This window comes from Ptychodera flava, chromosome 8, assembly GCF_041260155.1.
Source record: "Ptychodera flava strain L36383 chromosome 8, AS_Pfla_20210202, whole genome shotgun sequence".
Taxonomy (NCBI): Eukaryota; Metazoa; Hemichordata; class Enteropneusta; family Ptychoderidae; genus Ptychodera; species Ptychodera flava.
In genome coordinates, this window is record NC_091935.1 from 30,964,999 (window position 1) to 30,991,831 (window position 26,833).

At 37.5% G+C, this 26,833-nt stretch overlaps 1 protein-coding gene across 13 annotated transcripts in view; it reads left to right on the forward strand.

Moving 5' to 3' along the window:
* LOC139139059 (microtubule-associated serine/threonine-protein kinase 2-like) overlaps positions 1 to 26,833 on the forward strand; it is a 140,365-nt gene that overhangs the window by 26,371 nt on the left and 87,161 nt on the right. For 4 of the 13 annotated variants that reach the window (XM_070707774.1, XM_070707775.1, XM_070707777.1 and 1 more), the window contains exon 1: positions 24,185 to 24,427. The exons of 7 other annotated variants lie outside the window; for them this stretch is intronic. In XM_070707774.1, the coding sequence (XP_070563875.1) occupies positions 24,365 to 24,427 (63 nt within the window). In that variant the 5' untranslated portion in view covers positions 24,185 to 24,364. Of the gene's footprint in view, positions 1 to 3,247; positions 3,281 to 24,184; positions 24,428 to 26,833 lie in introns of those variants that run through there. 2 more of the 13 variants (XM_070707778.1, XM_070707776.1) reach the window with 2 other exon arrangements.

The window sequence follows — 26,833 nt, forward strand, 5'->3', positions numbered from 1 at the left end:
ATGATGTTCAGTCTTGAATATTAAATTCCACGCACATAATGATCTTTGTTGTGCGTTTTCGGCAGGGAGGTGGAATTGAATCTTTATTTACATGCATATATGTGTAGCCAGGTTGTGTACCATAAGGGGAGTCTCTTGTTCAGTCCATTATCTAAGCTGTCATCTTGTAGCTCTGCAAAACTCAACATTTGCGGAGCTACAAAAGAGATCCAGCTGATTCTAGACCGTCACGTACACACCTACCGATTTGATGTCTGTTATGTGAGATGTCTTGTTAGTGTCCCCTTTTCAGGTGACCTTCCCCGAGAGAACCCCAGGGCATAACGGAATTTTAAATTCCTAGTTAGGTGGTTGGCAGTTTCAAATGCACATGAGGAGTTAACTAATTCCCTGTTGATAAAAGCTTTGCATCTCAATGTCCTCTGCACCTTCACTCTTTAAATCCCAGTGCCAATGATCGATTTGAAAGGTTGCAGACTACATTGTACTTTCGTTGTTCAGTTACAGACTAAGGGGCTGTGGATGATTAAAACATGCGCACGGTAAACGAAACTAAGTGCGTTTGTCCTCAACCCCCTCCCCCTCCCCTAAATGAAAGTTTGGAAGTGCGAAAATCCAACCAAGCCTCATTCTGTATCTGCATCCAACTATTGATGATTATGCCCCCCCCCCTTCCATACTCCATCTAAAATCAATCTCTGTTCAGTGCCAACTCAACAATGACACAACCAATAGAATGAAATGAAACAGTGTAACCAAAATGATTGTTACGTTATTTTTCTCGTGTACTGATTCCGTGTATGTCAAAAGAATGCTGGTGTAGCGCCGGTGCCATACTGGCCTGGTGCACGCCAAATAATGTAGTGCAATATTTTGTGATACAGAAAAACGTGTAGCGAGATGTTGCGATAGGAAAACTTGTAGTGCGATATTTACGCACGGTAATCGAAATACAGCCTAACCCCCTCCCCCAAACACAGAAGTTGCATTTACCGAGCGCGTGTTTTAATTATCTACGGCCCTTAAGTTAGTGCGTTTATAAGGTAAACTGTCTTCCGCTCCATTGTCTTTGGTTTGAACTTGAAAGTCTTGGTTCTCCACAACAGGATTTTTAGGGGGTGGGCCACCCTCTGTTTTTTTTAACAACCTATTCATATGTTAATAATCATACAAAAGAACTTATTTTCAGAACAAAAGAACATGCAAATTATGTATGGTAATGTAAATAAGTCCCCCCTCTTTTACCAAGCTGTGGAGAAAACTGAATTCAGAATCAACAATTTTTGAAATATTATTAAAACTCATTTTGGACAAAATATTCTCTGTGAGAACCTGAGTATTTACAGAAATATCTAACATTATGATGATTTTAAAAATGTCAAAACAATCTTTCCATAGGACAGTATCATTATTTTGGTCATTAATACCATATTACTCTTAAAGGTACAAGGTCACCATCAATTTGCATATTCCATATATGGTAAAGGGGTGGGGCTTAGTGTTCTACCCCATAACACCTGTAGCTGTCCGCCCTACATATTTGATACGTCAAAGGACATGCAGTCGACACTGCTAAGTAAGCCATGGCCGGTTGTGTGGGGGTGCTCTTTTTAAAAAGCGGCCACCTGCATAAAATCTGTGATTTGCTATTAAAAAAACAGGTGACTGAATATCTTTAAAGTTCTGTAATCATGGATTCAGTAAAACAAAACATTGAAAAGATGAAATAAAAAGATTTCTAAAAGTTATGTTGATTTTTTTTTTCAGGATGTAAGATTTCGCAGGGCATTATTATATGTTAGAAGAGAAAGTTATTAAAAAATTTATTTTTCTTTTGGAAAATGCACGTTTTGCAAACTCATTATAATTGTGTGATCATGGTGCAAGCTACAACAGTGAAGTTTTCACAGCTGGGTTTACAATCACCAAATATCTGGAGGTAGCTCGCTTGTAGAAAGCATTTGAAATATGGCTTTCTCTTCTTTAAACCTGGTCATCTTCCTTGTAATTTTTTTTAAACATTATATATGCCCATCTTTGATGAGGATAGGCATTAACTTTGTTATTAGTTTTTTTAGGTTTGGTCAGCAGTCATAACAACTGACATCGTTCAACTTGCCAAGTGTCATAATTCACCGCTTCCTAATTCCTTGCCTTCAACACACTGCCACACTCATCAGTCACAGCTGCAGTGACTTCATTTCTTGCCCCAAAGCTGTGTATCACCTTATTAATCTTCTGATGAGGATTGAAACTTACCTGTAAAATTGTTCAGTTACCCATCTGACACGTAGTGACTACACTGTAAAACACAGCTATGCAATGGCCATACCTCTTCTCCTGGCAGATCAACTTCATTTGAACTGTGCTTCATTATCAATATTGAGTGAATATTGTGCAGAAAAACAAACAATTCTTAATAGTCCATCTTTGGCTGAAAACTGGAATAAATTTTTAATAGTAAAATCAATAGGGTGAGTTCTGTTAGAGTGAAACATTTTCCGTTGTAATTTGTTCAATTACATAGATTGTATTTTCATCGAGTTTGTTGCACATAATCAATAGCAAATAATGTCTCTTGCAAAGTAAGAGAATGAGTATTTGATGAAGTCTTGCAAATTTGATTATGATTGTATTAGATTAGAATGATACATTTGTTTTTTCATCCCAGCAACGGATAATTAGGGCTTGGGTAATAAGGCCATCACTCACGTAGTTGATTGTATGGGAGTCAGACACACCGTTTCCAGACTTTTTTTCTCCGCCGATTACTTGACTGTGTTGAGAGTGTGTCTGGGTCATATAACATTCAGAACGGCATCTTTTCTCGCGTTCCACTTCACATCTTCATTGCATCACCATGGCAACTAAGACTCGGAGAGTGATGCAGGAGGGATCGGATTAGGAAGTGCGAGACGGGCGTCGGGCGTCTGCGCTTGCTCTCTCACACAGCACAGGAGTTTTTTCAGCTTCACTTTCGCGAGAAGACGTACGTTACTGTACACATTGTGGATGCTGCATCGACTATTAATTGTTGACTCGTTCTTCCATTCGTCAACTCTACTTGTGTGTTCCATGGGTTCCGTATGCTGTGCCTTTGTGTTCTCCGCCATTTTTTGAAAGTTCCTTGTCACTGCAATGAGGATATTACTCAACAACTTGGTCATCGTTGGATGAACTTACCCCGTCCTTAACGAACTGGAATTAATCACCCATTGTCCAGATCCTTGAAAACCTCTACTTTCCCAAGTTACAACAGACAATGGATACAAAGAAACAGGTATCTTCTTTCTTATCAGAAGCCATTATACACTTTGTCATGGGATTAGGTGTGGACATTTCCATGTTACGGTTTCATCTTCAACCTTTTCATCAGCTTTACTAACACTTCTCGTTGATTCCTCCTTGCCTGTTGTCGGTCAAAGAACTTTTCATCATCATGTGTAATTTTTTCTGCAGTGACCCATCAAAATCTTCGTCCTGCCGTTGTCAATTTTTTTTTGCCTTTTATTTGCTGTTTTCAAACAAACATAATGATAGGAAAAGTGTCGTGTCGACTTTCTTCACAGTTGCATGCAGTAATTTCAGACAGTTCACTGTGATGTGTCGCTCTAGTTTTGTGTTTTTTATCCTTCCAAGGCCCATCTTTCTAGTAACTTCGTTCTCCATTCTAGTCAACCCTCAGCAGGTATGTATACGTGCCTTACATGTACAGTATGACGTGTGCAGAGATGCTCCGTGTCACATCTGTATAGTCACCACAACTCTCCGCGGGCAGAATCAGTAAATGCGACATTTACGCATTATTTTACGTCAGTGCTTATATTTTAAACACACTCATAACCTGTAACAGTTTTGGGAGGGTAAAGTTCACCTACATATATTAATGGTCAGGGTAACAAGTCGTACATGTAAAGCTGTTTGGGACTTTCTGATTGTCACAAAACTTTTTTCTTGAAGACTGCAACAGCGACCTTGTGTCATCCATGAAATTGTCCCATTAAGTGCTGTAATTTTTCCCACCTAAATTGCCAATTTTTATGAATTTTTCTCTAATTGTTTTTATAATTTTGGACCAAAGGGACATAACTTTTCAATGGCTCCAGTTTTTTATCAAAATTTTTGGGAAATATGAAAATAAATTGTCATACACTGAAAAAAAATTGTCTGCGTTATATTATGTAAAGGCGACAGAAATTGACTTTGGCACTCAAAGGGTTTTAACCACATGTTTGCAAGTTTGTCTACCCATCTTTTGTTGTACAAGGTTAAACACCTGTTGAAATCATAGCACCCTGATGGCTTTCACTGGATTTAAATGGGGAAGAGGGACTAATCCAGGCTAGTTCTTTTTTTGTATGGACCTGTTATTCAAAATAATGCTTGAACACAGTCACAACATGTCTGACCGACCGTTTAAATGCAGATCGGATCATGAATATCAGTCTGGCAGATACTGTACAATTGGCCTGTTTCATATGATTCTTTTATTTGTATTGTCTGCCAAAGTGTGTGCATGAACAGCAACACAGATATAGAGTGAGCATATTTCATATCAAATGGCTGATTTACACATACATGTAGACTAGCTCGGTGCCTGTTCAGCTTTCAGAGATACCGTAGGCTTGCTCACTGCTGTCATCCCTATATCCCGTACATGCCACAGACAGCTGTTGTCCAAGAGCTTTGTATCTAAACTTGAACAGCGTGTATGCAGTTTATCGTGTACCAATGTCCTCAGATTAGGCAGCCCCTTTCTTTTACTACAGAACAGACTTCTTCGATTTTATTGCTTCATAGATTCATTACAGTGATAGTACTTTGTACATCTTATTGTATCATTGAAGTCACGTTGATTTTCAAGGAATTGTAGGATACTATGAGGTTATTATATTACAAAAATGCCGCAAAGGATGTTCAAGGACATCGGCACAGCGTACATGTATCACCTGATGCAAAACGGAGTGTGATGCACGGCAGCAATCTCTGTGTGCAACTTTTGAGGTATTTTGGTAATAATCTTATTATTATACATCTTACATTGCTGACTGGAGCATCAACTTGGCCGAGTATTGACCATTTTTGTGCCATGTCAACAATTTTCTTACAATTTATAGCGAAGATCTGGAACGCCACTGCTCTTGAACGTGCTTCTCAGTAGCCTGTGAGAGTGAATTACATGTACAGAGTGTGAGACATTCTTGCAATCATCCAGTGGGTCCCTGGAAACCATTCAACAGTGAATGTACAGATACAGCAACATCATGCACTGCACATGGGGGATGGGGGGGGGGGGGGGGGGTGGCACGCAGGACGTCTGGAAATGGTAAATTTTATGGATTGTAATATGACACTATTAATAATGATAATAATATTCCTTATCATTTGTTCATATTAAGATGTAAAAAGATGAAGATCCTTTCATGCCCACTTCCCAGTGTAGAGGTGCATGTTTGCCCATGGAAAACAATGGACTTGTCCCAAGATTTGGTCGTAAAAGGGTCAGAAAACAGTAGCTTTCATTGATATTGCTCTGGCCCAGTACAGGTCGTCAGTTGTTAGGGCTAAAGGTGACTCAACACTGCTGAGTGGAGATTGAAAGTGAAATTCCATTTTATGCAAGTTACTGTATCTAGCAGTAATGGCGGTTTCAAGAACTCACCCACAGTGCCAGGTTTATAAAAACTGGACTATGCTCTGGTGAAATCTACCGGTATAGGAGACTGCCATGGTATTAAATTTTGCACCATTTTGATGTTATACTTGCTGTCAGGTTCAGTTTCCTCCGCAACAGTTGTTCGTCTCATCAACAAGGACAAAATGCTCTTCAGCTTGCAGGTGTTGGCAGTATTTTGTATCAACACAAACACAGCCCAGAAAAAAAGATGCCAGACAGATTTTGAAGATGTGCCATGCTTGATTGATAAAAGGAATGGGTGTAACCAGACATTGTCACTGTGCTGCCAATCTCCCTCATCATATACTGAAAAAAATTGATTTATGATGCAATGATTTTAATTATTAAAACATTGTTTGCGGTTAGATTATGAGAGAAGAAGTGATTGGGAGTCTTTTGTGTTTGAGAATATGCAAGGATTTAGCTTTGATTGGCACACAGTATTGGTTACATTGGGGAAAAAAATCAGGATGGGGCAAGGTTCATTCCAAGGAGGATAGTCAAAGCCGATTAAAGAAAGGGCTAGCAGCTGTAACTTCTGAAGATTTTTTTACTATTTTTGTTTTTAATATCCACTACAATTTATTGTTTAACTTTCCAAAGCATATTGAGATACACAGTATTCAGTTTATCAACTCAGCCTGTACATGTGAAGACGGCATTGTTATTGTTGACGAGTGAATTCTGGTCCGGACTAGAATTCAAATCAAAACAATAACAGTGCAGTGTACACATACTGCATACAGACACTGCGTTACCAAGCTTAGTACGTGTGTGTAGGTATGTACGTAGGTATGTGTTTCAATATGCTGTTGGGAGTAGAACAAGAATTTGCCATTGACATACAAAATAAAATATTGAAAAAAAATTATCAGAAAGTTACAGGTTCTGGACCTCGAAGAATGCTTGTAGATTTTAACATACATGCTGTGGGCTTTCTTTCATTCCTATGGCAGTATACATTGGGAAAGTCACCGGCTTTATTGTACAGATAAGTGACTTACAATGGGCGCTGATTTCGCAGCTTTCATAGGAAATGAGAATTTACGAGTTAGTGCCAACTCTTTCTGCCGCTGTCAGTGTTAATTTGCAGCCATTGATGGATCTGTGCACAATTCGTGATATTTGCATTTCACTCTGTTCAGGTAACACGGAGCTGTAGATGGACAAATTAAATATTCAAGCAGGGGGAACTCTTTTGGGAAAGGTTATGAGGGCATTACGGTCATTTCTCAAGATGTTATCTGCAAAATGAATTGATCTTCAAAGTGTGCCGTTCCTTGTCAAGGATCTTCAAAGCATCAACATGGCCCAGTTTTCAGAATCCATTCCATGCTGAGATTTGTGTCATGGAACTGAGTGTGTTGAAGGGTGTCTGTCACCCATAAATTTGGTCTCAATTCAAAAATTCTACAAGGATCACCCATAAGGATGTGTTACCACTAGGGTTGGAATAATACTTCTTATCGTTTTGGATGTGCTCCAAACATTCTTTCAGCAAGACAGGGACATCAGCCGATGAAAAATGACTTTGAGTATTTACTGCAACTCATATAAGTCTCTTTGTGGATCTACATTAAAGGATTTTGATTTTTATTGATATTGTGTTATTTGGGATTTATGGCAAGTGGTTCTTAAACTCAAGTTTATGAGGCACTTTCATGTGAAAACAGTGCCTTGTAAATGAGCAGAGATCTGTGGTAAAGTTGGTATGTCCGATTACGGCTTTTCAGGATGTGTGTTTAAAAAAAAATTTGTTATATGGTCTGTATCCATATTTGCAGAACCAAATGGCTTCATACTTGACATCGCAATGGCCGATTTCATATTGCCTCAACTACAATTTGAATGGTAAATTTAACTTTTCAATATGGCAGCACCTTGTCAATATGGCTGACACAGGTAGTCTTTATAGGTACCTGAAACGTGCAATTTTATTCATTCCCCTGTTGTACACATTTAAAAAATATTTAGTCAATTAAAAAATAAATTATGATCAAGAACAGCTGTGTCATGAATGCTCTGAGAAGATGATAGCAGAGTTGAAAACGTCGGGGAAGGTGTTCTAATCACAAGTCATAGTGTAGCAGGTTTTAATAATTTTTTCTGTCACAAAAGAACCTATTCATTGTGTAGCTCAATTGAATCATCCGCTGAAACGCACCTCCCCAAAGAAATAATTTGAAATTGTGAACAAGGGAAAACATAAATCAATTATCTCTTTGTGTACAATTCAGCATGTTGCTCTGATTAAGTTATGTACTGTGTTAGGTTTTGATTGTTGTGTCCGTTGCACGTAGCAACTGTTGAACAAAAGTGCGTCTCCTTAGCAACAAAAGGTCAAAAGTTCATGCTCAACTTACACAGGCTATGCCTTTGTCACAGTATTTCCAACACATTGGCACATCACAGCAGGATAAATTACCCACAATTCTGTTTGATTTGTACCAATAAAGGTTGCTTTTCTTATTACTTTTTCTGCTATGCATAGAAGCAGTAACAAAAAACATAAAATATCGTGTACTGATATTTCGTAGAAGTATCTTTAGATATTTCAGTAAAATATTTCAAAATAATCATTATATATATGGTGCTAGTACATCTAGGAAGCAAGTTATTCTCTGAGAAAAGTGAACATGTAAATATCTTTTATCACTTCCATCAGAAAAAAATCCATATCCTTTTTGTTTCATAAAACAGGTGCATCCAGTCTCCCCCACTTTCTTATTCTGTGCCCTTGTCACATTTATGGCACTGATCTGATTTTAATTGTACAATTTCAAGATAACTTGTTGAATAAAGATCATGTCTGATATACTGACATACTGACTATGTTTGTAAACTTTAACATTAAAACCTGTACCTTCAGTTTTCACTCAAGTTTCATAGAAACAGGTTGAATGGAAAGATACTGTAGATGGTCGTATACCAGTATTAGAAGCATATGCTGAATAATCGAGATTTATTTGTGGGTACAGTGACAGACCCAAGAATAAAATGGCCAATTTATCGGTTTGAAAGAAATAATTTCATCCTCCCCATCCCCCTGATTATACTCTGTGTCCCCTAAATGACACACTTAAAACTGTATATATTCCAATAATAAATCCTTCGTTATTCTAGAATAGGATAAAAATGATCCCCCATGAGATGGAATCAGCAATGAGTGATCACCATTCTGCACGATTTCCCTTGAGGGCAATTGTCCATGATTTTCATGTATGGTGAGGTATCCTGCAAATGTGCATTTTGCTAAGCAGCTAGTGTACCAGTTTTGTTATAAGTCCAAATTTGGTCGGTTTAGAATGCAGCAGAGTGGTTTGGGAGAGACAGCTTTGTTGAGGCAGTCAGTCCGTGTACTGTTCTACTGTCTAACATAAATTTCAATCCATAAAATCAGAGAATATGCACAGTAATAAAAAAGTTCAGAACAGGATCTTCTTTATCTTTATTAATGGTTTCTTAGCTGTTGAAGCATTTGAAACATAGCCCTGCTTTAACTGTTGCTTTGCATGGGTACAAAGAAGCAATTCTGAACTGATAGGATTTAAATTTGCTATTCATTGACATGAAGTTGATACTATGTTGCAATTCTTTGTTGTGGTAATTAGTCTTTCTTTTTGTTGCCGTAGAATGGATACAAAATGGCAAGGCTCAGTTTATATACACATAGAGTATCTTGTTCACATTGGCAACCCAACTGAAATTTGGGCCGACGCAAAATAATTGTCCTTTTGGGATTAAATTTGGTCCGTGTCCACACCTACCGGTACCAGAATTAGGGCCGACGTAACTTTACCTTCCTTTGTGACCTCTGACCTGTCAAAGTTCAAAATGGCGCATTTGAATATGGCACGCTGTTTCTACTGTTCATGATTTTCCTGTGTTTTTACGCACAAGAAGGGCAAATATGACTACCACTCACCCTTTTAATCATCGGAGAGATCTTCACTATTTATTGGATGAGCATATGGTATATATAAGACCGCGGTGGAGAAATAACCAGTGCGCGGCATTTTTGACATGCCTCTCTAGTCTATTACGTGCACTGTGGAATCGAATGACATGGTCTCGTTTGCGGAACAAAGGTTGGTGGGAAGTTCTGCGTACATGGGATGATATTAAAATGTAAAGACTGGATTGAAAACTTTCGATAGGTGTAAACTTTAGTTTCAAACGTCGTTTGTTTTGTGCGAATAGGGTGACTAGTTCAACTTCGATCCATGGCGGAGGCCTGGTCAACTGGGACCAGGGCCGACGTAATGTGTCCACACTGGTGATTTGTGTCGGACCAAATTTTGCGTCGGCCCTGAACCCCCCTTCTAACCGGGACCAAACTGAGTCGGCCCAGGGCCGACTCAGCGTGTCCACATTGGTTTTTTACGTCGGCCCCGGCCCAGGTCCGGACCTGGGCCGACGCAAAGTCGTCAATCTGAACGTACTCGAGGTCAGCTTTTGCCATTATCACTGATGTAAAATGGATACAAAGTTACAATATAACCTACTAGCATGTTGCAAATAACAGATACACAGTGGCAATTTTGCATTATTGCAGTGAGCTTTGCTTCTCAATTGCATATGAATGGATAAATAGAAGTAATCCAGGATTGCTAGCCAGTAGCAAGAAGAGCTAAACGCATCAAGTAGTGATAACTTCAGGCTTTACTTTTCAGTGCACTGAATGAAATGGTTACAAAGTAGCAATCCCAAGAATTGAAGTGTCGTATAACTAGTGGCATGGAATGACCAGCAAAGCCCATTCATCTGCCTCTGGCAGCTCAGCTTAGGGATGTACCATGAGATCTTAGTAAATAAGGATGTTGATGAGTGAATTTTACTTCAATGCTCTTAAATTTGAGTGATAACATATTTGGATTTTAAACAATGTGCATAATTATGTTCTAAAATTAATATTTTTTCTCTGGTCAACCTTCATATGTGTATTTTTCCCCTAGAATCAGCACAGTAGCAAAAGTTGTTTTCGGTAAATTTTGCTCAGTAGAAATTTTTCCATTTTATCGGACAGACAAGGTGCACCTCTTTGCTTTACAGACTTTGTGATGTTGTTCTTCAGTCTTTTCCCCTACAAACTTGTATAGTTTACTTACAAATTTATGAAGATAATCATGTGTGCTCTCTTTCCTGTCTGAAAAAAAATGCCAGCTGCTAGCCTTTCTCGGTACTGGTTGAGGAACAACATACCATAGTGAAGCAGGAAACTGGGTGGACATAAAACTTAGCACAAAATATATTCTTGTTTCCCCTTTTGTGACGTAAGAGGTTCAGTACATTGGTATCATTGTTACATTTGTGACAGATTTCATGAAATTCTTGGCTCAGTGTTTTGAATGATACCAGCTGTGTGCAGACGTGGCCATCTTTTGGCTCTGTGAAGAAAGAACTGGTTCCCCATTGTATCCAAGTACTTTCAGTTTTGATGCTGAGAAACATTTCACCGGGAGTCAAAGATTAAGATTTTAGGAAGTAAGTGTGGTCTAGTTTACTATCATTCTCGATACTCAGAGGATATCCCTAAATGATTCATATTTTCATCAGTGTACATGACGCACAGGAATTATCCTGGGATGGAACTTTCGAGTTATATCACCATTGATGTCAATCTCTAATAGGTTTCTCAAAATTTTTAAAATCAGAAAATCCTCCAGGGTGTCTCATACACAGGCATATACATCCATGTGAATTTACTCAGCCTGAGGAAAAGGACATGTCATCGCTTTGTGGTCCGTAGGTTTCCCCTTAGCATTTAGCTGCAGCGCTGTGTGCAGGGAGTAAATAGTACAGCTATAGTTGTGGTAAGACAGCAACTGTATCCGCAGTATGAACAATCATGGTACATTGCACCTTACGCCAAGGTTGCTCTCTTCTTAGTCAAGAATAACAATCAAGAGATTGCAAATTTTTTCATCAGAAAAGCAATTTTCTGAATTTCTTGATATTTGAAATTCAAAATGGCTGTCATTTTCTCTGTGTCATTCACTCTGTGCAATGAAATATACTTTTCTATTTTTACAAAATACAAGATGGTGAAAACCTAATTTATCACCCAGCAAATTCATAAATTTTGAAAATGTGAGTTCACCCGAGCAGAGGAGCAAGGAAGAATTGTGGGAGATTTTGTGAGTCCACAATTAGCATGTTCTCCCTCAAAAAATGCTACATGTAGATATCATGGACCAAGCCTGTACTCACAGGAAATGAAACCTGCACAATGCGGAGGAGAGTTCCTGTTCTAGGTGTTTTCTAACTCATTTTGATATGTCTGATAACTACCTTGCGGTGGCTGCTTTATTTTGCAGCATCCTCAGATTATCAATACCTTGTTTTGTGTGTGATGTCATTGGTATTCTGCTCCAACTAACGGTATATTTATCTGAAGCAATAGATGTAGAAACAACAAAATCCAGTCATTGTTATCAATATCTTTTCTTCTTTTCTTTCTTTCTGATTTCTACAGAAGCTCTTCATTTTTCTTGTTTTGAAATCAAAAGAGTCTCAGGCAACTACAAAAGCCTGTGATTTGGGAAACTTCCTCAGAAATATCCACACTAAATACATGTAGTTTGACAAAATGATGTATTTCTGAATCCTTTTGTTGCTATGGTGATTGTCTTGCCTGTTGCTATGGTGATTATCTCGCTACAATTTTTCCTCCCAGTGGGCACTATTGAAGATTATACATTGTATGGCGTATTTTTCTAAATAATTCATAGAACTCCCGGAGTGTAGCCTCTTGCTTTTGAATCTTTCATGTCAGTGGCAGTCCCCGGTGAGCCAAGAGATTTTGAGATTTGTCGTTAAGAATGCTGTTTTTGTAAGCTCTACATTTGATTACGGTATCCCCATTAAATCTTCAGTGTTCCCGGCATGACACTCACACTTAAAGGAAAACCTGTCCTGACTATAAACTGCAGTCTCAATTATTCATGATAGCTCATCTTGATGTCTATTTTACAGTTACCTTACAAGGCATGGAATAGAACAGTGCTCATATTGGGGATGGTAGCTTTTGAAACGTGTAACATCCTAGCAAACGCTAGACCCGGGTGAATTTTCCTTTGAACAGTTATTTTTTTTTGCTATGGTTCAACCATACTGTTACCATTTGTGATATGATTTGGTCAGTACAGTTTCAAGTGAAAAGTTCATGTATATTCACTGATCCTGCTAACTAAAACATACTGCATCACCAAATATTAAGATTCTGCTTGCATCCTATGTTGTAGCAGGCAAATAAACGCTGCTTGCGGACATCATGTATAGATTACTTCCATTGTGTTGTTTCTGGTATATCTATAAAACCAGAAATGCTGTTATTGAAATTCATTTGCCCCTGAGCATGGCTTAGGAAGCCTTTTAAAGCATAGCTCTAATCGTCTTTCAGTCAGCAAAATAACCGAAATTACTTCTCCTGCAGAAGATGAATAAGCAAAATACTACAAATGGCAGACTGTTTGTCCCTAAAGATATATTTGTTCATGAAATTTGGGAAGGCGATTTCCATTTTCATCAGAGATTTTACAGGTCTCTTACAAAAGGAATGAAAATGTGCTACCCATCTCCTACAGCTGTGGTTTTTCATGTAATGATGGGAATTCATTGATGGTGTTTGGAATTAAAGGTATCCTATTCACTGCCAAATATTGGTACAGTTCGATTGTTCACTATCATGTAGTTTGATCCAAATACTTGGAAGTAGGAATGGTAGCAAACAGAAGTGAGTCTGTTACATGCCGTCACAAATGACTCCAAAAGTTTTGACTTTAACAAGTTCCATACTATGATACTATCAAAACTTTTCATAGTTTCATATTCAACGTGGAAAGTAATATACTGGTAATGCCAAAAGCCGCTTGGTTCACCTCAGGTATATGTGGTTGACTTGATTCTTGCTGAACGAGAGCGTATGTAGTACACAAATTTATGATGTGCCAAGTTTTTCCTAAAATATCATATAGATATTGCCTCAATCCCTGTGGTTGCAAATTACCAACTACACTCTTAATAGACACAAATTTTATGAGCAAAATGTTGCAAATTGGTCGAAAGTATTTGACAAATTGCTGTTTTGATAATACCTCATCAGTTTGTTTCTCCTAGCAATGGCGGTGTAACACACTAAGTCCTTAGACTCTCAGAGAAAAAAAAAAGACTCACATACATATTTTGTAATGACTTATGGGTAAACTTTCCGTAAAGTTTAATTTGTTGATTTTTGTTCCCGAGGGAACACTCTGTAAATTTCCCAGAGATATTTTATTGTTCAGAACTGCTGAATGGCCTGAAGTTGTTTTTTATCTTCCCTGATGGTTTTAAAATGTGAAGGCCGTTTTCAAGCTAATTTAGAATTTACTCATGGGGTTTCATTTTCTGATTCAGATTCTTTTTCAGTTCCCGTTTCATTCTGTGCAAATATCTTGTGAGCTGGAGGTGTTATTATGTGAAACGATGGGTTTGGCATTTCATAATCTGATTATTTTCAGTCTGAAAATGGCAGTATTAGCATTTGAAATGATACGGTAGTTCAGTGTTTTTGACCTGTAATTTTCGAATTTATGAGGAAGCTTCTTGTACGCTTTTCAAATTTCATAACAGAGGCTGTTAGTCTTACACTGCAGTGAGAAAAAGGCTGAAGCAGCTTTTTGCCTCTTCCCAGGGTATGAATTTCATTGAAGCCTTATCTCAAGGGAGCTTTTCACAACACTATTTATATATAATAACCAGGGCAAATACCGGTACTCTAGTTTCTGTGGAAAAATAGAAAAAAGAAAGTAAAAAGTGAACTTCAGGCATAAAGTATTGTATGTACAAATATCATAAAACTGAGTCTGTACCTATGCATGGGGAAAATATGATTTATAATTGATCTCATCGTAAGAATAATTAAATAATCTATCAGATATGTGTAGAGTAGTCATACATGTGTTATGGTACGTTTAAATGCATAAATAAATAAACATCACATTTACATACATACCGTAGCATACATACACACACATTATATGTATGTACATACATACATACATACACATACACCAGTACATACATACATACATACATACTGACAGACGTACTGACAGACATACTGACATATACACACAAAGACACCTGTATCTTACATAACAAACCCATATAGATAATGTTAAACTTGCACACTTCGTAGATACATGTAAGACTATTTCTAGTCTTGGTCATTTTCATGAGCCAGTGATAGATTTCAGCTCCTGATCTTAGCCAAACTGTGGGAAGGAAAAATTATCCAGGGAAGAAAAATTATCCGGGATTGAAATGACAAAACCTGACTTTGAGACTGTTGTGAGAGTTTTTGTAAACTGTGATGACCAACCATCAGAGTTGTATGTGCTATAACTTGATGTACCTCAAGGCCTTTGAATGCATCAGTGTGGTGATTCACAGCATGCATACAATATGAATTAATAACTATGATGTCAACATGCTTAAAAAAAACTGGTCTGAAAATTTACAGGTACCGTACTCGTCAACAAATGACAATGTAAAGATATGTGCTGACAAGCTGAATGCTTGCCGTTGTCTCAGTGTAAATACAGCAGACAGAAAAAGAAAAACTAAAAGCAATTAACTCATGCACGTACAACAAGAACACCAGTTGAAATTTATCATCAACAGTGTTTGGCTGCTATTGCTTTCACTTTCGTTGAGACTACATTGGGTCTTGTGTTACATCGTTCATAGTTCAACTGTTTTTGGATCAACACTGAGATGGCAGAAACCAACATGTGTTTAAGTGGCAGGAATGTTGTCCGGAAATGTGCAAGGGGTTTGCTATCATTCTGATGGCCTACACATTTATCAGTCCATTGTATTTCCCGTTTTGATTTCTGAGAAATACGGCATGGGATAGTGCATCGAGTATGTTTTTACCGATCATAGTCTCCCTGTTTACACTTCTTGTTATTAGGACATGTTCACTTATGGATGTGTAAGGTCAAGTGGTGTGACTTCCTGTATTCATGATTAGTGCCACATCTCTCTGCAGGGTGTAACATTATTTCAAAGTGTGTGGCTTATATTGTGTTACAATATAAGCCAGGTTGTAAAAGGGTATCCCAGATTCACAGCAGTCTGCAAGAAGCTGTTAACCTGCAATCAAGAAATCAGACACACCCAACCCTCTTGAAACTGATATTGATATTGCAGTATCACTTGCACTGGTGTACATGACCTCACAAGGAGACACTTGACGATCTGCATCACTTTCTGTTTCTGTCTACTGTACAGTTGGTTCCCAAACTACCCAACTTCCTAGACTCTTAACGAACGCCTCCTGAGTAACAGGTAGAGATACAAATGTAGGCAGCAGAAAGGACCTTGACCTTTATGTGAATTGCTTTCATTTGTATATCTGCCATGATAACCCCGGTACAAATATCTGTAGGTTGTGGTTTGTGGGAATTTGAAAATCGTGTCTCCTTAGCGCATAACTGTGTTTTTTATCGCCAGTTGTAAAATAAAACGCAGTGAAGTGGTTTACAGTGGGATTCCAGTGGCAGTTAACGCTCTCCCACAGAGTCTTGGCGGGAATTTTACACAGTGCTGTTAAACCTATCATAACGGATTGGAAAGGCCTAGTTTCAAAATCACAGAAAGATGACTCTGACTGGGTCAAATGCTACTCTTATGATAGAGTGTTGATTTTCTTGAAAAGATGACAGAACTGAGCACCAAGGATGTCATGTTGTGTTTGTTGTCCGTCATCTTAAGATTACATATTAGTCTCTCACCTTCCTACCGTGACCTTCAGTTCTGCTTTTTAATGGTCTTGATTAAAAGCATAGACAGTTGAAGAAGTTTCCTTTCTCTTTGATTAAAATGATGAAAGTGTACTTTTTGACATTAAGTCAGTAAGGTTTGTTCAGATTTCATGAAATGTACCTCCTAGTGAACAGATGATGGTTTTTTTCTGCACACCAATGCCTGAATAGAGTATGTGACAAATTGTAAAGGCTGTGAAAATTGTAAGGAATGATATACAAAGTGGGATGTTCCAGAGCTGGGAAGCATGAAGTGCTTTCATATTGGTAATCCCAGCTCAATTTCAATTTGCTGCAAAGCCACAGGCTTGCTAATGTATATGTCATGGTCAGTTATAGGAAGTGTAGACTTTACTGTTGTAGTACGCCCTCTGGAGACGGAGTTGTTTACACCAGGATGTGGATATTGAGATGCAGATGTCTTGGTATTTATTTGTGATAGTTTCGGAGTTTAATTATTAATGCTGTTGTATATTATGTGTTATTCAGTCTTTGATGTAATCTCAACTGTGTGTTCAGAAGTGAATAATGAATTATAATCTGTATGTCATCCTGAATGATTATTGTGTATTTATCTGTCAAGTTAGCATAGTTTGATATTTTCCAAAATGTGATCAAAGAGGATATAACATTATAACAGCTTGTAGCCATTGAATTGATATTACCATCATGAACATTGCAGTAAACAATTTGACACTGATAAACAAGTGAGGCACAACATTGACATTGACCAGATTCTGGATTGAATCAAGTTTAAAACAAATTGCCGTAACACTGACAAGTTAGCTGGTTTATAGTGCTTTCAAAAGTCACAATGTTATTTTAATCTTTGTTTCATTACTTACATGATGCCTGACTGACATTACGTGTTGGGTAAATAACCAACTGTGAGTTTTCATCACACCTGAAATTTCATCAGGTGACAGATCTCAGCATCCAAGAACTACCACAGCTGAAGTAGGATTTGCTTGTATTCGTATCCTTTGAGAAATAATACCTCATTTACATTATCTGCAGCTATAAATTAAAACTTCACTGGTGAAATACTGATGATGAACCTCCAAAAAAAACCACCAGGCTAAAATCCACGGTTATATAGATTGAGAGCGCCCTCAAGCAAACAAAGGTTTATGAAGTGATAGATTGGCCAATAGAGGGCATACTTTATAATCCAAATCTTTGCCAGTGCCTGTATGTCAGGGGAGAGTAGTTCCATACAGAGTAAATTACACTGAATGATAAATCATCTCTTAGATTTGAAGACAGGCAGTGACAAATAGAGAAGATGAACTATCAAGCCCATAATGTACAATTTCTAAGTGCCAAAGATGTAGTGAAAATTGGTATTCTTCTTCAAATATAAATACTCTACATGAGAAGACTGTGTGGCCAAAAATATTTACTAGATAGTACTAATGAATGACAACATGACTTTCAGAGCAAAAGGGTTGATGGTTCATTGTATGTCAGTACATATTTCCCATGGGGACACACACGCACAAATACACACATACTGGTTCTCATTGAAACCCTTGAATACTATGGATGTAATATTGGTTTGGCTGTAATAGTTTTTGAAAATGCAGCTCAATGTCATTCACCTTCCTTGATATGTAATGTGCACATGACACTGAAACAGTAGAAATGTTTATTTTCTTGAGACCATTTTAAATTATGAAGAAGACATTAATGATTTGTGGACAGACTGAGTCTGCAAGGATACATACTTTAGTCATGGAAAGATATCAGTATTGCTTGACTGGAGTCTTACTATTTATTCTAAGCCAAATCTGTACTGAGAGTTAGATCCATTGTGAGACATAATTAGGACATAAAGATGGCAATGTTATGAAATTCGTTCATTTTATCTCACACTGAATGCACTGTTTTGAATTTTCCAGACTTTTCTAGTACCTTGAGTAGAGTGGCCTTTGGCAAAATTGAGTGAAAATTATCATCATTTTTTGAAAGCAGTGTGATAGGGTCGGAAGTAATTATGTTTGGTGATGAGAGGCTGCGTAAATACCCTTATCAGACTTCTGCTGTATGTCTCCCTTGAGTTTGTACAGGTTGTCGACTTTCAACTTCGACAACAATCAGCAAAGCAATGGTTTCAGGCAAAAGTGGGCAGACAATGTTTCTATGGTGACTCAATGATTTTCAGGAAATTATCATGCGAATTGTTAAATCTTGAAATCACAAGCAGGTGGCTTTGGCTTCAGCTGTTCACAAAATATCTTGACTTGATCGTGATAAAAGAATTTCTAATGGGTAACTCCAGAGTATTGAATCACACAGTAATTATTGAGGCCCTAGTCATGTAGACATTTTAGATTCAGAAACTAAGTGCCGTTCATTCACATACATACATAGCCTTCTCAGAAAGCAAGGAAAAATTAAACCTAACATGCTGAAGTCTTACAGTAAATCCAAACTGCACAAAATGCAAGCAAATAGTTGACACCATAGACCCTCACCATAGGGTCTGTGCTGACAATGCAATTTTCTATCCCAGAAAAGTAGTATGAGAATGTGTGCATCACAGTTTTGTTGAAGTAAATGACAACATTTGAAAATGCACCTTATATTGCAAAAGCTTTAAAATTTTGTGAATCTTTAATACAAGAAATACAACTTGTAAAAATCTGACAGTGAGCAAAACCATCAACAAAAACAGTACATCAGAAACCAATTGTTGGTCGTATTGAAATTATCAAAAAGACTTGACACCTTAGGCAATACAATGTAGTATGTAAATTCCCCAGTGGCAGGTTCTAAAATTTAGAACACCTGGACTACTGTACACCAGTATTCCTATGCCATTTTCTTCCTTTCATGTATTTTATATTCTGATTCTACTGCTTGATTCTCCTGAAGTTAAAAGAACAACTTAACTCTCAGTTATGGTATTAGCGTTTTTGGTTTTGTTCATACTCAAAGGTCAAGATCATGGTAACGTAAGTTTCCACACCTTCATGATACATACAGCAAAGAATGCTCACCAAATACCCTTGTGAGAGTCACTGTTTCATGTATTTAAAGCACAAACTGTGAAGTGTACAGTTGACCTTGCTGGGTCTGTGCCCAGGCACTGATAATACAGTGAGTTGACAAGTGCTGTTTCATCGAAGCAAACTTGTACAGTTTGCAATGTTGAATCGAATAATTGAAATGTCACCTGGTACAGTGTTTGAAAACGCCTCCACATGAGCTCCCATCATATTCACTGAAAAGGTATAAGCCTAACTGTGTTTTATTTTGGTGAGAACGGATTTGCACATTGATAAATGGGATCCACAGCAAGGAATCTTTAAAAGTGACAGTTACAGGAAGAGATACCAGTGAAAGTCAATCATGACGTAGGTATCTCCATTCTTCCTTTTGCCATCATCTTGAGAGATAAAGCTTTTTCCAGCACTTCTCTCAGGGTAACACCTCTGGTTTTTGTTGCAAAAAAATCCGTGGTCTGTGATGATGCCTTTGGCAATGAAGTCTTGTCAATCATGAATTTCATAAGTGTCTGCACGGTAAAGGCCATGAAAATGCTGATTGATTTCTTTCAATGCAGATTTGCCGTTGCTGTCGTTAGGTTTCCTCCCAGTGAGCAAGGTTGCCAGCAACCTCAGAAATGAAAAACCAATCATTGAAATTGAAAGATTTTTGCCACCATCGTAAGTGATTGCAATTTCATTGACAGAAAAAAAAAACACCTTGTGTACAGGATGGAGGTACCCAGCATAAAATTTCAAGGTTTTTTAGTGATGAAGAATATTGAGTATCTCATACAGAGAAGGAAAGACTTGCTCGTACACAAACTCAATGACCAAATTTACAATGACGTAATTAGATACACCCACACAAAGGTACAGTTTCCATAAAGACATATTCATACAATGTTTGGAGTGAAAGACAAAATTTACAATGACGCAATGATAAAATACACCTACACAAAGATGCACCTTACATAAACACATATTCACACATTGTGTATCGTCAAAGACAAAGTTTACAATGATGCAATCAGTATATACACCTACACAAAGGTGCACCTTACATAAACACACACACACACACACACAGGGGCACACACAGCATGTGTATATTACAAAATTACATTCTTGTCATTCTCAGCTTCATATCCGGTAATCTGCAAAAAAATTTGTATGCTTTTTTGTTGGCTGTGTGTAATAAAAACCCTGTCACATACAAAACACTAACACATCATTATTTTGATTTTCCAAAATGTTGACATAAGACCTGATTGTGTCATCCATGTGTATGCAGTGACACCATAAAGGAAATGAAATGGCATCATTCTCAAGTCTTGCATTTGCTGGGAGTAAAATGTGAGATCTTCATCCTTCTGTCTCACCGTGCATGAAAACTTGCAATGACATAAATTCATTAACTTGTAAGACAGACAAAATTATGCGGCCGGTGATCACACTGAAATCACCCCTTAAGTGTTTCCTGATACAGAACATGGCCAAACTAGTTTACACTGTATTCGGTCATCCAACTTGACAAGTTCAAGAATGGTTTTGCCAAATCGGTTCACAATAACCACTTTCCTGCTTTCCAGATACTATACGGTGTTCTAAAAATTCAATATTGACAGCATTCATATAACTGTATGCCCTGTTACAGAAATGGACAAATATTGATTGACTTGTCCAGCCAATAGCCTCAACTGCTGTGCCTTCACTTTCAGATTGCTTGTCCAATGCCCAGTATTAAACTGTCCCCAGTGACAATTTTCTAATATACTATTGTTCTATTTAAAGTGTCAACCACAGTTTCGCTATTGCATATGTAACTACCCAGGATTCCCCTTGTCAACAAAGCTTGTACATATCCATCAGGAATATTATTTATGTTAGCAACTCAATTTCAGTCTGGTTCAGTCTAGACCACACACACACATACACACACACACACACACACACACACACACACACACACACACACACACACACACACATTTGTATATATATAAATAAATAAATAAATAAATATATATATATATATATATATATATATATATATATATATATATATATATATATATATATATATATATATATATATATATATATATATATATATATATATATATATATATATATATATATATATATATATATATATATATATATGTCAAAGTTTCAGTTACTGGGGCTTTAAACATGCAGTATCGTTGTCCTGCAGTCGTGTATTTTTACACAGATATATCATAATCACAGAGTTCGTTTTGCACCGAATGCAAAGACTGCGGGTGGTATTGTGTACCTGCAACATAAATGCCGCTGATAATGTCAGTGATTTTCAGCAAAGCCTCAGAGATTTGAGCAAGTGTATCATCAGACACTAATTATGCACAAAGTGAGACCCTAACTGCCGGTCCCAGCTCAGCTAAATCTCACCGCCCAGCGGCAGACAATTTGGGAATCAAATTATTGCTTGTGGCTATTAGCAGTAACGGCTCAATAAAATGACGATAATAGCCGTGTAGTGGTGAGACTTTTTTCTTTTTCCTTGTGTCTCTGTATTACATGTACTGCCAATGAGTTATTTGACATGCTCACGTTATTATCCAGGTTAGAAAGGACTAGCCTGTGTTCGTATTAACAGGAAAGCATCATAGGATGAACATTACCGTCATCAGGTTGCCATGGGGACATGCCTCGTTGTGATGAGAGGGTTTTTCTTCCCCGTATGACAGACTTCGTAATCCTCATCCTCTTGTGCCGAGATTAAAGATCATGACGCAGCTGAAATGCAGTGCTTGAATTTTAAGGGCGTCGACGCCAAATGAGATTAAACCGTTCCCTTTGGTCCAACATTTGTTTGGTGCGGCATGCGTGTGTAAACGGAAAGAAGACAGCCTGGAAATGAAATCTGATGCCAGTAGAGTTTTGATACTCCTGAAGAATAGAAAGAGCTGAAATGACCAGTTACTTACGTCAGACCTATAAAAACCTATTTCAGAGGATATTTACTCAGTGTTTTCCCGAAGCATTATGTAAGAGTATAATTTTAACTCAGGAAGTAGAGTTGCTTCAGGTTTTGTATCGCAATGACATAACTTTGGCACTTAATAAGATTCCTTTTTCCGTGTCCCAGTCACAGAAAACATCATGCTTTGTGATGTGTGTGTGAGAGAGAGAGAGAGAGAGAGAGAGAGAGAGAGAGAGAGAACTGTTTCAAAGATGCTTTTTCATCTTTGATGACTTGATTTTAAAACAAAATTCATATATGATTTGAAACAGCACAAAGTGAAAGAAAATATGCATAAAGTTTGTTAACGTTTGTTTTTAATCTATAATCTAACCATTAATAATATATATATATATACGCAAGTTCAGAGGAGGGCACATTAAATACATTTTGTGTATAATATATATATATATATATATATATATATATATATATATATATATATATATATCTATATCTATATCTATATCTATTTCTTGGGGGTTTTTTTCCTCACATGACAGGCATTAATCAAATCAAATCAAATTTATTCTAATAACAAAGCAAGTTTTATTATTTCTGATAAAAAAAATCAAAATATAAGCAAAAACTCTCTCAAAGCAACAGTTTGCCTTGAAAGGCATTGATTGTCACAAAACACAGAATGTTAAGAATTGAGATGATATTGACACTTCCCAGCTCTAAAAACTCTCACTCATATGAATTCATCCATGATTGTACAGGGTGTTCTCAGTACCGATAAACAAGTTACATCATTTTGGAAATCTTGGCCCAGAGACTTCAATTTAACCTGACTAATCAAAACTTGTACATCATTGAGATCATTATTCAATCATCATGTAAATGATTTAATATCATAATTACCACAAATCATGCGAATCGCATGGTACCAGTGATATTAAAATCTGTTAATCAAAATGAAGTCAAACATTGCTCTGGTCTTGTGCATTTCAGTCCATTTTGTGTCTTTCAGTCCATTTTGTCCACCGGAAGCCCATTAATAAGCTAAATCAGAGTCATTAAAAATGATAAAAGCACCAGGAAACTGATGCTTTCACAGCTTGAGAGACGTCTTTTCACAGCTGTGGTGACAATTGCCATGACAACCAAACCGACATGAACTGTACCCCTGATTTATAATTCATGAAACGTCCCCGCCCCTCATTGGCTGACAATAACAAGTGAAGAATTTGCATAATTTATGAGCAGGTCATGTGTCTGTAAGTTGGATGTTAATGAGGCGCTTTACTCATGTCACTCTGTAGAAAAGAAATCTTCCTACTGTCAACCAGTCAGTTAGAAACCACACTCTGTGAGTGCAGTGCTGCCTCCACACCTCTAGCCATGTAACGCGTAACTCTGCCTTTGAAAACCAACCGTGGAGGGTCTTTTCCACTGTGTCTGTCGGATTTTGGCACCCACCTTTAAAAATCAAGACAATGTACTGGTAATACCAGCATTATGCTCTCCATGTGTGAAGTCAACGCCTGTCTCTCTCTGGCTCTTTCTCTCCTGGACTGTGATCTGAGATCTTCATAGAGTACACCATTGGGTGCTAAGCCTACACTAGTACACATGCCGTCTCTCGGAAACCAGAGGTTCTATCCTTGAAGCTGGCAAGCATGGCTGTCATAGTTTGTTTTGCAATAATCTCTGTTGTTGTCTGTGATCCCTCTGAGCCCAGGCTGCACTCACAGTTCCTGATTCGGAAGTGAAACAAAAAAGCAAAAACACAAATATACATATATTATCTTGCTGGTGGAGAGTCTCATTCACATACAGTATACTGAATATTATACCTTAAGCAGTTCCACAGTAATAACAGTTTGGAATTGATCAAAAGTTTTTTTCGAAGAAAAACAGAAAAAACAGCACAGTCATGATGAAACCACTGCATGAACGCCGTCCAAAGGCACAGCTTCCTTGCAGGATACAAATTGTGGTAGGTACCCTTTACCGTATATTCTGTGAGTTTATTCACTGAGATGTCAGTCTGAGTTTAGAATCAGCCAAGGTTCTGTTGCTGATGAGAAAGTAGTATTAGAAAATATATAAGGCACCGAACTTACACGAGTTGAGATTTCTCACCATTGAAAGCAAAGTTACGTGCTGGTTTACCCACATTCTGTACAAGCATCAATCAACGTTAGGAACACATATAGCAAAGTGTAGAGTGTGTGCTGTTGTTTAATATCTTTGATAACTTTACTGTGTTGACACTCAGCCTATCGCAGTCGTAAATTCTTCAAAGACTTGTCAAGAAGCTTGTTGACAGCCCTGTGGGTGTAACGTACTTTGATCTCATGTAAAGACAAATCACACGATTCATGTCGCACATTGTTTAGGTTGCATGATGTTTAGAAATGAAAGAAATATTATCAAAGAAAAGCAACTGTTGGCAAAATGTTTTCTTTCGATGCATTACCGTTTTCACCCCCTGTCTCTATGCACAAGTCTAACCATCAATATGGTACACAAGATGTTCAGTTGGTCATTCCTGATACCTTACCTTCTTTGCCTTGTTTGGCTTACTTTATCCTGCCTCAGTGCCTCAATTTTATTCCAGCTGAGAGAGAAAATACAAATGTGTGGCAAAAACTGATTTTATTATATCAAACTCGAAGTTGAAACAGTCATAACTGTGGCACCAGAAATTGTTATGTAAAAGTGTGATTGGCTTTCTGTATTCTATGAAAATTGCTCTCCAATGAATGAAACTCTATGGTATGGAAACCCACTTCTGTAAGTGTGACTGATTCAAGTTTTAAAAATTTGACATGTTTAACGATACAATGTTTGTTTCACCATGGTTCCTCCTTTTGTGTGGAAAGACTGTAATTTTGCTGCTGACTGCACTGAAGTGATTAGCTGCAGTGATGTCATCTCCAGCCAGTTTGTTTATTTATTTAAAGTCATCTGTAGCCAGTTTTGTGGTTTGGTTGGACTAGAGGTTTGCCTTAGGGTCAAATCCCTTTGCTGGCATCCCACAGGGCTGGCAAACATGTCCTTCTGTAACCTCAACTTCAACACAGTGACCTGAAATTGTTGGTTGCAGCCAGTTTTGACCTTGACTGTCACTGCTGCATAGGAAAATTTCCCCCACATTGCTTTTTTGGAATTTTATTCTTTGTTTGTAAACCTGTAATTTTCACACTCAGCATTGATTGAAAAAGCACATAACATTTGGTGAATATCTGATTCCATGTTGGAGCAACCATTATGGTGCTTTCTGCACAATTTGTAAACCGTCATCGGCAGATAAAGTATTCCATTATCTTTATTTGAACCCATGCGTAATAAAATGGATTTGGAATCAAAATGTTTGGTAATTCTGTCTTATGAATCACACACTATCCTCTTTGATTGTCTGTCAACATTACTAGAGCCAGCAGTCACAGAGGTCAAAGTCTACAGAGTAATTCATGTGAGTGTGTATATAGCTCTGTTGTGGTTTTTATAGCGAAAATCTGTCTTTCATAATAGAATGGAATGTTGTCTGTATTCAAGCCATATGTGCAGCTCTTAATGTACGGCATACTATCATGCTTGAAAAATCATTTCTGGTCCAGTTGTCTCTGTGTATGTGATCGTCTGTCTGATGTGAAAATAAAGTGTTGAAAAGTTGTTAGATTAACATGCAAGGGGAAACGGTAGAATTTTGTGTCAAGCTAGGAAAAGCAAACTGTAAAACATGATATATGTGAACATTATATTGATGTATTGTAAATAGTTTGTAAGCAAATACTGTATCCGCTTGACAGGTAGGAAAAATTGTGTACGGGTTTTCACTGCTAAACAACAGAGGCAGATCTTTGATAATCATGTAGTTCCTGTATGATTTCATGAAAGTGTAGGCAAAGCATTTTCAAGTGTGCTTACAATGAAAAAAGAAGCTAAACACAAATGTTGTTTGTAAACAATTTCATTCACTTTGTAAGGAAACAACAACAACAACAACGTTTACAGACTTCTTGCTGACAGAAGTGAAAATAAATCTATGCAGAAATATTTGGTTGATATTGTTGCATTAAAAAAAATCAATACCAATCGGCAAAAGTTCAACATTTCAGTTCGTCAAGGTCTTACGTAGCAGTGATGATCAGACATAGCAATGCTGAGAATATCAGCATGACACTCACAGTATCCACACCATTATGGTGTAGATGGAATTAAATTTTGAAGAGGAAAGTCATAAAAGTAATTGGTCCGTCTGAGAAACAGCTTTTTAAAGGCCATCAGTGTAATGAGCGTGTTTGTTTATTTCATCGTATATCTTGGGCTGAAATGGAAGACATAAATTGTTGGTTGATGACAGGAATACACACACGAGAATGAAAGAGTGCAGAAT